At 47.1% G+C, this 12,109-nt stretch overlaps 1 protein-coding gene across 20 annotated transcripts in view; it reads left to right on the top strand.

The window, feature by feature from the left end:
• The window catches only part of ARHGEF10L (Rho guanine nucleotide exchange factor 10 like), a 147,243-nt gene that overhangs the window by 72,807 nt on the left and 62,327 nt on the right, over positions 1 to 12,109 (top strand). For 12 of the 20 annotated variants that reach the window (XM_083628472.1, XM_083628486.1, XM_083628471.1 and 9 more), the window contains 6 exons: positions 855 to 971; positions 1,393 to 1,485; positions 4,735 to 4,908; positions 5,941 to 6,086; positions 9,272 to 9,286; positions 10,564 to 10,748. In XM_083628472.1, the coding sequence (XP_083484598.1) occupies positions 855 to 971; positions 1,393 to 1,485; positions 4,735 to 4,908; positions 5,941 to 6,086; positions 9,272 to 9,286; positions 10,564 to 10,748 (730 nt within the window). The remainder of the gene's footprint in view (positions 1 to 854; positions 972 to 1,392; positions 1,486 to 4,734; positions 4,909 to 5,940; positions 6,087 to 9,271; positions 9,287 to 10,563; positions 10,749 to 12,109) is intronic. The other 8 variants (XM_083628473.1, XM_083628470.1, XM_083628475.1 and 5 more) reach the window with 1 other exon arrangement.

Here is a 12,109-nt window from a genome sequence, read left to right as displayed (position 1 = left end):
CTCTTCGTGACACCATGGACCAGAGCACACCAGGCACTCCTGTCTTCCACTGCCTCCTGCAGTTTGGTCAAACTCATGCTGGTAGCTTCAAGAACACTGTCCAACCATCCCGTCCTCTGTCGTCCCCTTCTCCTTGTGCCCTCCATCTTTCCCAACATCAGGGTCTTTTCCAGGGAGTCTTCTCTTCTCATGAGGTGGCCAAAGTATTGGAGCCTCAGCTTCAGGATCTGTCCTTCCAGTGAGCACTCAGGGCTGATTTCCTTAAGAATGGATAGGTTTGATCTTCTTGGCAGTCCATGGGACTCTCAAGAGTCTACTCCAGCACCATAATTCAAAAGCATCCATTCTTTGGCGATCAGCCTTCTTTATGGTCCAGTTCCCACTTCCATACATCACTACTGGGAAAACCATAGCTTTAACTATACAGACCTTTGTTGGCAAGGTGATGTCTCTGCTTTTTAAGATGCTGGCTAGATTTGTCATTGCTTTTCTCCCAAGAAGCAAGCGTCTTTTAATTTCGTCACTGCCCCTTCATGGATCACTGCCTTGCTGTGGTGAAGGGGCTTGAATAACTCAGAGAAGCTATGAGCTATGCCGTGCAGGGCCACCCAAGATGGAAGGTCATAGTGGAGAGTTTTGACCAAACGTGATCCACCTGGAGCAGGAATTGGCAAGCCACTGCAGTATCCCTGCCAAGAAAACTCCATGGACAAAGGCCCCCAACTTAGAGGGCTTTAAAAAAATCAGATATATTCATGGAGGAGAGGGCAGTCGATAGCTTCTAGCCACAATGGCTTTGCTCTGAACGAAATAGGTGTGCAAACTCTCTCTTTCTCTTCCCGCTTCCACCCCAGTTTTCCAAGTCTATGGTGCTGGATGTCTACAGCGAATACGTCAACAATTTCACCACTGCCATGTCCTTGATCAAGAAGGCCTGCCTCACCAAGCCTGCCTTTCTAGAGTTCCTCAAGGTCAGTAGTTTGCTACGAGATCTGGGAATTGTAGCTCTGGGAGGGGTGAACTACAGTTCCCAGGATTCTTTGGCAGAAATGATGTGCTCTAAATGTAGGGTGTGGGTGTGGCATGAGCAAGGACCAGATTCATGTTCTGACTCTGCTCTGGGCTAGGAGAGCCATGGGCCAAGCTGCTCTTTCCTGGCCTTGGTTTCCCCAGTCTGTAAAATGGGTATGCTGTCACAAGGGTTGGTTACGGCAGCGAATAGGATAGGCTCTGCCAAGCCTCCTGCATGCCAGCGTTGGGTCCAGAGAGTGGAAATTTGCTGTCTGGGCTGAGAGCCCGACCCGCATTATCTCCAAGGTGGGAGACTGGAGACCCACCAAATTGGAAGGCAGAGGTCCTCACATTAACAGCAGGTGATTCTTCTCTTGGCAGAAGAGGCAGATGGGCAGCGTCGACCGGGTGACTCTTTACGGCCTGATGGTGAAGCCCATCCAAAGATTCCCCCAGTTCATTCTCCTCCTCCAGGTACCCTTTTAAAAGTGCTTATCTGATTATTCTCAAAGGTGAGGGAGAGCCTTTGCCCTCTATCCCAGGGGCCGGACAGAAAGGTCTGAAGGGCCAGATTCTGACCCCAGGGTCTGAAGCACAACCTGATTTGCAATGCTGTGTACATTTCCAGTTGTCTTACCTCAGAAAGGATATTGTGGTGTTGGAAAAGGTTTGGACAAGGGCAACCCTATGGAGGAAGGTTACAGCATTTGGGACTTTTTAGCTTAGAGAGAAAGTGAGTCAAAGGTGACTTGATGGAAGTTTATAAAATTTAGACCTAGCTTAGAGAAAGTGGATACAGAAAAGAATTTCTCCCTTTCTCATAATACAGTGGTACCTCGGGTTACATACGCTTCAGGTTACATACACTTCAGGTTACAGACTCCGCTAACCCAGAAATAGTACCTCGGTTTAAGAACTTTGCTTCAGGATGAGAACAGAAATTGTGCTCCAGTGGTGTGGCAGCAGCAGCAGGCCCCATTAGCTAAAGTGGTGCTTCAGGTTAAGAACAGTTTCAGGTTAAGAACGGACCTCTGGAACGAATTAAGTACTTAACCCGAGGTACCACTGTACTAGAGCCTGTCGGTATCCAATGAAGCTGAATGCTGGAAGATTCAGGACAGATGAAAAAAAAAACAACTTCTCCACACAGCACATAGTTAAACTATGGAACTCCCTGCCACAGGAGTTAGTAGCCACAGTGACTATGCAGTGACTCCACAGTTTGAAGCAACCGTGAATCCCAGTTGCTGGAAATTGCAGAAAAGGAGAGTTTTCTCTCTTTTCTTTCCTGTATTGGGAATTTTGTAATGTTTGACGTTTGGTTAGTGGTACCTCCTTTGAACGTACTAATCTGTTCCGGAAGACCGTTCGACTTCCGAAATGTTTGAAAACTGAGGCGCCAAGGGTGGTCTGCAAATGTGATGGAGAAAATTGAAAATCACGCAACGGAAGCCATTTGACTTCTGAGGTGCGTTTGAAAATGGAAACATTTACCGTATTTTTCGCTCTATAGGACGCACCCGACCATAGGACACACCTTGTTTTAGAGGGGGAAAACAAGGGGGAAAAAAATCTCCCCCTCTCTGCTCAGCACCCCTTCAGCGAAGAGGCAGGAGAAACGGAGCCCCTTCCATTTCTCCTCCCGCTTCGCTGAAGGGGCGCTGCGCAGCTCTCCCTCTCTGCTGAAGCCGGGAGAGTCTTGCTCTCCCAGCTTCAGCAAAAGGAACCCGAAGCCTTTGGAGCGCAGTGCGAGTTCCCGCTGCGCTCCAAAGTCTTCAGGCGGCTATCCCTGAAGCCTGGAGAGCGAGAGGGGTCGGTGCACACCGACCCCTCTTGCTCTCCAGGCTTCAGCGATAGCAACACGTAGCCTCCGGAGTGCGGAGGGAGCGCTCCCTCTGCGCTTTGGAGGCTTTGTGTTGCTATCGCTGAAGCCAAGGAGCCTCCATAGGACGCACACACATTTCCCCTTAATTTTTGGAGGGGGAAAAAGTGCATCCTATAGAGTGAAAAATACAGTACTGCTGGGTTTTCGGCATTCGAAAAGCAAAATGTTCGGCTTCTGAGTTGCCCCTGTCTTTTTATATGTGCTGGAAGCTGCCCAGAGTGGGGTATTATTATTATTATTATTCCCTGCTCCTACCCTCAGGTTTCCCACTGGGGGGGGGCATCTGGTTGTCCACTGTGAAAATAGGAGGATGGGCCTGATGAGTCCTTGGCCTGATCCTGCAGCCAGGATCTCCTTATGTTCTTAGGTTCCTCATCTCATTGGAGGGGAAGACCAAGCTGGGAGAAGGATGGGTGGAAAGTTTGCTTTGCGCATGGGGTGGAAATGCATGCCTCAGTACCCAGCTTGCTCCTCCATTGGCCCAGTTGTTGTTGTTATTATTATTTGTCAGGGGCTCAGGAGCAGGAGCACAGGGGAGAGAGGAAATGGAGAGCGAAGGGGAAGAATCCGAGGGCAGCGTAGGGGAGTATGACAGTGGCCCGAGAGATTCCATGAGCTTCTCCAGCGAATCAGAAGATTCCCAGAAGGGGGCGCCGACGGTCAGGGCAAGGGGGGTCCCAGGGGGGACGCACCAGAAACAAGGAGCCAGCGGGGAACCCCAAAGCAGCAGCGGGGGATCAGGACCAGTTTCCCCACCAGAGCGTAGTGGGGGGGAAGAGTCACATGTGTCAGGGCCAGCGTCTCCTCCAGCGGGGAGAGAAAGTGAGTCAGGGCTGACCACGCCTCCAACGGAGGGGAGGTCAGTTGCAGCTAGCCCCCCCAGAGGGGGAAGCAGTGACAGCAGCAGTGAAACGGTCAGGAGGAAAGCTGCTGGCTGGGCGCGCGCGCCAAGTTCAAATGTACAGGCGCGGGGGACAGCAGGAGACCCGGATGGGGAACCAGCTCCTAAAGCCCGCCGGAGGGAGGGGGAAGGCTCAGGGGATTCAGCGTCAGAAGAGTCTAGAAAGGGCGAGACCCCAACGGACAGGCGGAACCAGAGGCGGAAAGAACAGAGGAAGAGGTGGAGTAAGGCTAGAGTCTTAAATTGGTGTCTGGGGGGAGGAGACTCAGACGGAGCATCAGCGGTCTGAGAGTTGAGGCGTAGAGCCGCACGCTGCGGCTCTGGAAGTGAAACTGAACTTCAATAAAGACTTTTGTACTTAACAACGAAGCAGCGTTGGTCCTTTGTGAGCTGGGACCTCGGGCGGCTCTGACATTATTATTATTATTATTATTAATAATAATAATAATAATAATAATTTTATTGAGTACAAATTAGAAAGAAATACAAATATACAAAAAAAGGAAAATACATGTAACCAAGAGAAAATTAGAAAACATTTTACCTCTTCTCATATTTACAATTATTTACACCTCTACAAAACGATGTTCACAATAAAGAAGTGAAAGGTAAAATATAAAAGAAAAGAACAAGAAGAAGATAAAGAAAAGGAAGAAATAAGATCAAGAATGAGGATTTTAAAAGTAGATACGTATTCACTATACACAGCCATTTCCAATCTATATTTATGTTCAATTATGTATTTTCATCATATCCTTATCTATCTTAATTAAAACATTTTTAAAAGACTTCCACCGTTTGCCTCACGCGTTTTTGGTAGTCCATTCGTCAAAACCTCTGTTCTTCATATTTTTCCTTTGGGTCTCCTTAATGGCCCAGGTGTTTGGGATGGAGGTCCCTCTTCCCACCTGACGGCTCTCCCTTCTTCTTCTTCCAGGACATGCTGAAAAACACTCCAAAGGGCCACGCTGACCGGCTCTCCCTCCAGCTGGCTCTGACAGAGCTGGAGACCTTGGCGGAGAAACTCAACGAACAGAAGCGACTGGCGGACCAGGTGGCTGAGATCCAGCAACTCACCAAGAGCGTCAGCGACCGCAGCAGCATCAACAAGGTAGGCTCATGTTCTGGTCCTTCTAGGGATGCTTGAGGGATGCAAAGACCAAAGAGGCTGTCTCCTCATGACCAGCTACCCACTCTCTAACAATCTGCCAAGACACTTAGCTGACATAGGCTGCGTTCCCATGGCTTTTGATCCCCATTTTTGCAGTTATATCTTATCACATTTTCAGAAAATTCACCTATACAGTCATACCTTGGTTTTCAAACAGCTTAGTTCCTGAACATTTTGGCTCCCGAATGCCGCAAACCCAGAAGTGACTGTTTCAGTTTGTGAACTGTTTTTGGAAGCCGAACCTCTGACGAGGCTTCCGATTGGCTGCAGGAGCTTCCTCAGCAGCCAATCAGAAGCCACACTTTGGTTTCCGAACATTTTGGAAATTGAACGGACTTCCGGAACAAAACACGGGCCGCATTTGTTGCATACGTTAATAACCTTTTTTGACACCTAGGAATTTCAGTCTGGATTATCCCCAACATAAAGGACTCTGGTTTGGTCTTTTTTTGGGGGGGAAGTACTTTTAAACTTTTTTTTTTCAATTCATTATGATCATTTCCCAAGACAGTGGTACCTCGGGTTACATACGCTTCAGGTTACAGACTCCGCTAACCCAGAAATAGTACCTCAGGTTAAGAACTTTGCTTCAGGATGAGAACAGAAATCGTGCTCCGGCGGCGCGGTAGCAGCGGGAGGCCCCATTATCTAAAGTGGTGCTTCAGGTTAAGAACAGTTTCAGGTTAAGAACGGACCTCCGGAACGAATTAAATTCTTAACCCGAGGTACCACTGTACTCTTTTACCCTTTTAAAAGTCCAGATGTTTAGGGCCTGTGTCCGTGTGCTTGGTCTGCAGGAAAAGCTCCGTTTGCAAATAATATGGGTCTTGGGACCTTTGGAATGCAATTAGGTTCTCCTCCTCTGCCCTTCAGGTGGGATAATCTTGATGGTGTGGCTGAAAGGTCCTAAGGTCCCTCAATTGATGGTTTCCTCTCTATCTGTCTCTCCCAAAAATGTCCTCCCCCCTCCAGCTGTTAAGCTCAGGCCAGCGGCAGTTGCTGCTCTGTGAGACCTTGACGGAGACAGTCTACAGTGACCGCGGCCAGCTCATCAAGTCCAAGGAGAGGAAAGTCTTCCTGCTGAACGACATGCTGGTGTGCACCAACATAAACTTCAAGTGCGTGTCCAGACAATTTCGCGGGGGTGCTTGCGAGAGGTGGAAGGGTCTTAAAGAGAGAGATCGGGGCATAGCTGTCAACTTTTCCCTTTTTTAAAGGGAAATTACCACATTTTTCACCCTATAGGATACACTTTTTCCCCTCCAAAAATGAAGGGGAAATGTGTGTGCGTCCTATGGGGCGAATGCAGGCTTTCACTGAAGCCTGGAGAGTGAGAGGGGTCGGTGCGCACTGACCCCTCTCACTCTCCAGGCTTCAGGAAGCTATCCGCAAGCCTTGGGAGCCTGCGGGAGTTCCCGCTGGGCTCCCAAGGCTTGCGGATAGCAGCCTGTTCTGGGGGCTGGGGTCAGGGGAAGCTGGGGCTTCCCCCGCCCCAGCCCCGTGCCTGGGGGGGGGGAATAATTTTTTTTCTTTATTCCCCCCCCCAAAAAAAAACTAGATGCGCCCTATGGGCCGGTGCGCCCTATAGAGCAAAAAAGACGGTAGCTTATTCCGAATAGGATTCCTCGCAAGAAAAGGGAAAAGTTCGTGGCCTGCTGCAAGTGGGAGGGCTGCTGCAACACAACCCCAGTTTCTGCAGAGTCCGTGTGCCGGGGAATCCCAATCAGTTGAATCACGCAGCTGATTTTCCATATGGGAAAACCATCTGAGAGGAGTGCTATTTATTATCGTTGGACATCACAGCATGTTTTTAAAAGCATTAAATAAGAAAAAAACCAGGATGAAGTAGTATATCGCCTCTGAGAATACAGGTGAAACTCGGAAAATTAGAATATCGTGGAAAAGTTCATTTATTTCAGTAATTCAACTTAAAAGGTGAAACTAACTAATATATGAGATAGACTCATGACATGCAAAGCGAGATATGTCAAGCCTTTATTTGTTATAATTGTGATGATCATGGCGTACAGCTGATGAAAACCCCAAATTAACAATCTCAGAAAATTAGAATATTAAATGAAATCAGCAAAACAAAGATAGCAAATAGAGCAATATTGGACTTCTGAGAAGTAGAAGCATGCATACATATTCAGTACTTGGTTTGGGTCCCTTTTGCATCAGTTACGGCCTCAGTGCGGCGTGGCATGGATTAGTTTCACCTTTTAAGTTGAATTACTGAAATAAATGAACTTTTCCACGATATTCTAATTTTCCGAGTTTCACCTGTATTTCCTCGTCTTTTTTCGCAAAGCCCCAAATCCAATACTTATATTCTGTTTTGTTTGTATGCTTTTGAAAACAAATCAAGTAGCCTGGCTTGCTTGAGGAGCTAAACTTAAAAAAAGAAATCGGAAGCTTCTCTTGTGCGCCTCCGCGCGTCAACTCTCTGCTTGCTTTGGAAAGGATAGAGCCCCCTTCGCCACCTAGAAATGCGTGTTTTGGTTTTTTCTTTCTTTTTTCCCACCTGCCAGGAACTAGTGTTAGACGCTGCTAGGGTGACACCTCACTTCGATGCTTCGAGGTGTGAGATATTTTTTGTTTGTGATGCTAGGATGCCTTTGTGTGAGGTGGAGGTGAGGAAAATGAAAAAAAATCTGCCTTTGCAGAAGTTCGCTCACCTGTATGTTTGATGTTCCGAAGCCTTAACCAGGAATATCGAGAGGAGAAAAGTGGTTAATGGACTCGCCTGCCACTTATTTTATTGATTGCATTTTATATCTCACATTTTCCTCCAAGGACGGAGGCTTAAGTGTTTAAAAAGGTCTCTGCATTTTGCTTCCTGGGGGGCTGCCCTGAGTGGTTTCTTTTTGATACCTGTATATACCGTATTTTTTGCTCTATAAGACTCACTTTTTCCCTCCTAAAAAGTAAGGGGAAATGTGTGTGCATCTTATGGAGCGAATGCAGGCTGCGCAGCTACCCCAGAAGCCAGAACAGCAAGAGGGATTGCTGCTTTCATTGCACAGCGATCCCTCTTGCTGTTCTGGCTTCTGAGATTCAGAATTTTTTTTTTCTTGTTTTCCTCCTTCAAAAACTAGGTGCGTCTTGTGGTCTGGTGCATCTTATAGAGTGAAAAATACGGTATATCTCGTCAGATGTAAGAGAGTCAAACAATGATATGAAATTTCGTAGACATCTAAAGGCAGCCCTGATTTGGGTAGTTTTTATTGTTTGATGTTTTGTTTTGTCCTTTTTATATTCTGTTGGAAGAAGCCTAGAGTAGCTGTGGCAACCCAGTCAGATGGGTGGGGTACAAAGAATAGAATACTTTTTATTAAGCTCTCCCCCTCCCTCATTCAACCACCACTACAACCCTCAAAGGAATCAGACCAGAGGCCCCAATGGGAAGTCCACAATCAGGGGGCAATAGCCCCCTCTCCTTTGGCACACCTCACTTGGTTGTGCGGCTGTGAGTTGGTCCGAGTGCAGATTTCATTTCATTTCCATTTCACTTTTAGTTTGTACACCGCCTTTCTAAATTACTGTACACAAGGCGGTTTGCAAGCTGAAGAAACGACAAAGATTGAATGCTTTCTAACAATCTGATCCGATACGAAAAAGGTTGTAATAAGAGCAAGCAACATATCAAATAAAGTAGCATTTGGGATGCGGGTGGCGCTGTGGGTTAAACCACAGAGTCTAGGACTTGCCGATCAGCAGGTCAGTGGTTCAAATACCCGCGATGGGGTGAGCTCCCGTTGCTCGGTCCCTGCTCCTGCCAACCTAGCAGTTCGAAAGCACGTCAAAGTGCAAGTAGATAAATAGGTACCGCTCCAGCGGGAAGGTAAATGGCGTTTCCGTGTGCAGCTCTGGTTTGCCAGAAGCGGCTTCGTCATGCTGGCCACATGACCCGGAAGCTGTACACCGGCTCCCTCGGCCAATAAAGCGAGATGAGCACCGCAACCCCTGAGTCGTCCACGACTGGACCTAATGGTCAGGGGTCCCTTTACCTTTACCTTAACATTCAAGAATCCATTAGAAAACAACAGTACACGATATCAGCAAATAATAAATGGAAATTCTCTCTTAACAATTGCAATAAATAATTTCTAATCAATAAAAAAAAAATCAGCAAGTCCCACGGAGCATAAAATAACACGATACAAATTGAGGAGCAAAGACACGTAACTTATCGTTTTTTATTTAAAAAAATATCCCTGAACTCCTCTGGGTTTCTCTGAGTTTTCCCTGGGGTTTCCAAGATTCCAACAATGACTGCTGCTTTGATCTTTCTCTTCCACAGGCCGATTAACTCCAGGTAAGGCAAGGTTTGGGTGGCTTGCCCCACATTTTATCGGGGGCGCAAGTTTTGGCATGCTGGTGATGGATTGTGGTGGGCTTTCGGTTGCTTCTGCCTGCTTAGTGTTGGGAGATGGCTCTCACTTTTAAGCAGCTAATAACGTCTTTCCATGATTTGTGGTGTCGCGTTGTATAGTAAGCCCAAAACTCAATTGGCTGGTTACATTTTGTGGTTCACCTAAGGCCAAAATTGCATATAGTCAATGAAAGTAAATAGAAAAAGGAGGGAAGACAAATGGCAATGCAATTAAAGAAATGCGTATTAAAGGGTAAAAATGGATGATTTTCAGGGAAGTTGAAGGAAGTCCAAAATTTGAACTTTGTAAAATTTGGTAAAATTTGGATAAATGGTATGAATGTATTGAAAACTAATAAAAATTTATGCAAAAAAAATATAAAATTGCATATAGTCAAACTGTATACCTGAAGGAGCGTCTCCAACCCCATCGTTCAGTCCGGACACTGAGATCCAGCTCCGAGGGCCTTCTGGCGGTTCCCTCTCTGTGAGAAGTGAGGTTACAGGGAACCAGACAGAGGGCCTTCTCGGTAGTGGCGCCCACCCTGTGGAACACCCTCCCTTCAGATGTGAAGGAAATAAGCAGTTATCCTATCTTTAAAAGACATCTGAAGGCAACCCTGTTTAGGGAAGTTTTTAATATTTACTGCTGTACTGTTTTTAACATTTGATTGGGAGCTGCCCGGAGTGGTTGGGGAGACCCAGCCAGATGGGCGGGGTATAAATAATAAATTATTATTGTTATTATTATATACCACTGTACTCTCCCCTCCTGCGGCGTCCAGTGTTCAGAAGCATCACTGCCTCTGGTTGTGTTGGCAGAGCATAGTTGTCATGCCCTCTTCTTCGCGAATTTCTCTTTTTAAGCCATCCAAGCTGGTGGCTGTTACTGCCTCTCATGGTAGGGCATCAGCAGAGCCTGGTTGGCTGGATTAGACCCTGCAGTCCAACCTCCTGTTCTCCCAGTGGCCAACCAGATGGGAAATTTGCAAGTGGGACCCATACACAACAGCCCCCTTTCCCTTCTGTGGCTTCCAGCAACTGGTATTCAGAAACGTGGTGGTTCTCTTGTGCATGTTGCGATGGATTTTTAAGCTTGGCTGAGCTTGGGATTGAGTAGCACCCCTCGCCTGCACGGTTGGACTGGATGAACCCTTCTTCCTCGACAATTATTCTTCTTTAAAACTGGATTCCCCTCTCCCGCCCTCTTCTCCTTGCAGGGGGCAGCTGGAAATCAGCACCCTGGTTCCGCTCGGCCCCAAGTACATCGTGAAATGGAACGCCGCCCTGCCGCAGGTCCAGGTGGTGGAAGTCGGGCAGGAGAGCAGCGCCCACGAGAAGGACAACGTGGTCATCCCCAATCTTGGGCTGAAGAAGCACATGCCAAGCAGCCAGTCCTCACACAGTGAGTAGGCGCTTTTGCTTCCAATCGAACCAGTTTTGGAATGCGATCCAAATCTGTCACTTCAGGGGTGCCCAATTTTTCCCCCAAGAGGGGCCAGATTTGATGAAATGAACATCTGTGAGGGCTGACCAAAGCTGTTGAGCTTTTTTTAGGGTTGAAGTTGTTGACCCCAGATTTGACCCCAAGAAAGGAAGCTGGAACACAAAAAGGAGACTTTTGAGGGCGCCCGAAACTCTTCGCTGCTCTTTTTCCTCCGGTTAATGAGGAGATTAAAGGGCAGGAGGTGCTCAGAGCGGCTGTTTGCAATGTCACTCATCTTTGGGTTGGGGCTATTTTTCCTCCTTCCTTCTGTGATGGGACCTGCTCCATTTCAGACACTTAAGAGATGTGACCCATCCCAGTTTAGGGAAGTTTTTAATGACTAATGTATTAATGTATTTTTAACCTTCTGTTGGAAGCCACCCAGATGGGCGGGGTAGAAATAAATTATTATTATTATTAATTATATACCGGACCGCCTCTCCTGGTATGCCTCGTGGAGGACCTTAAGGTCCACAAATAACAACACTTTGGAGGTCCCGAGCCGCAAGGTGGTTACATTGGTCTCAACTAGGGCCAGGGCCTTTTCAGTATTGGCCCCGATCTGGTGGAACACTCTGTCGCAAGAGACTAGAGCCCTGCGGGACTTGACAACTTTCCACAGGGCCTGCAAGACCAGCTGTTCCACCTGGCCTTTGGTTTGGACTCAGTCTGACCCTTATGTTTCCCTCCCCTTATGGTTTCGATCTATGGGCTACTTTTAAAATGAGGCTGCATTTTAAATTGCATTTTAACCTGTATTTTAAAATGGATTTTTTTTCCTATTATGTTTTTATTGTAATTTTACTGGTGTTAGCCGCCCTGAGCCCGGCTCTGGCCAGGGAGGGCAGGGTATAAATAAAAAATATATATTAAAAAACTGCCACAGAGGCTGGATACAACCAGCCGGGGAGCTGAATTAGGCCCCCAGAGCAGACTTTGGACCTGCCTGCTTTAGGTCCACAGAAACTGGGGAAACAAAATAAAAATAAAATAGTGACGTCCCAGCTGTCTCCTCAGAAATCTATGTCCTTTATAAGTACCCAGGGCGCACAGGTCAATTCTATACCTCCCTGCTGCTCTCTGATACCAATCCTGCTACAACATACAATGTTGCTGGATTCTGCACAGCAGCACTCAAAATTTGTCGGATGACCTGTGCCACAAACTAGATTTAATGAACATATCAGAGTGCTCTGTAAATGAATAGTTATTTATATATCAACCTTTTATGCTCTTCCACACCTGCCCAGTGCTCTCATCCCTTCTTTAGATTCTTTTAG

This window comes from Podarcis filfolensis (assembly GCF_964270895.1).
Source record: "Podarcis filfolensis genome assembly, chromosome: 8".
Taxonomy (NCBI): domain Eukaryota; kingdom Metazoa; phylum Chordata; class Lepidosauria; order Squamata; family Lacertidae; genus Podarcis; species Podarcis filfolensis.
Note: the sequence above shows the minus strand (reverse complement) of the source record. Positions and strands in the feature narration are given on the sequence as shown.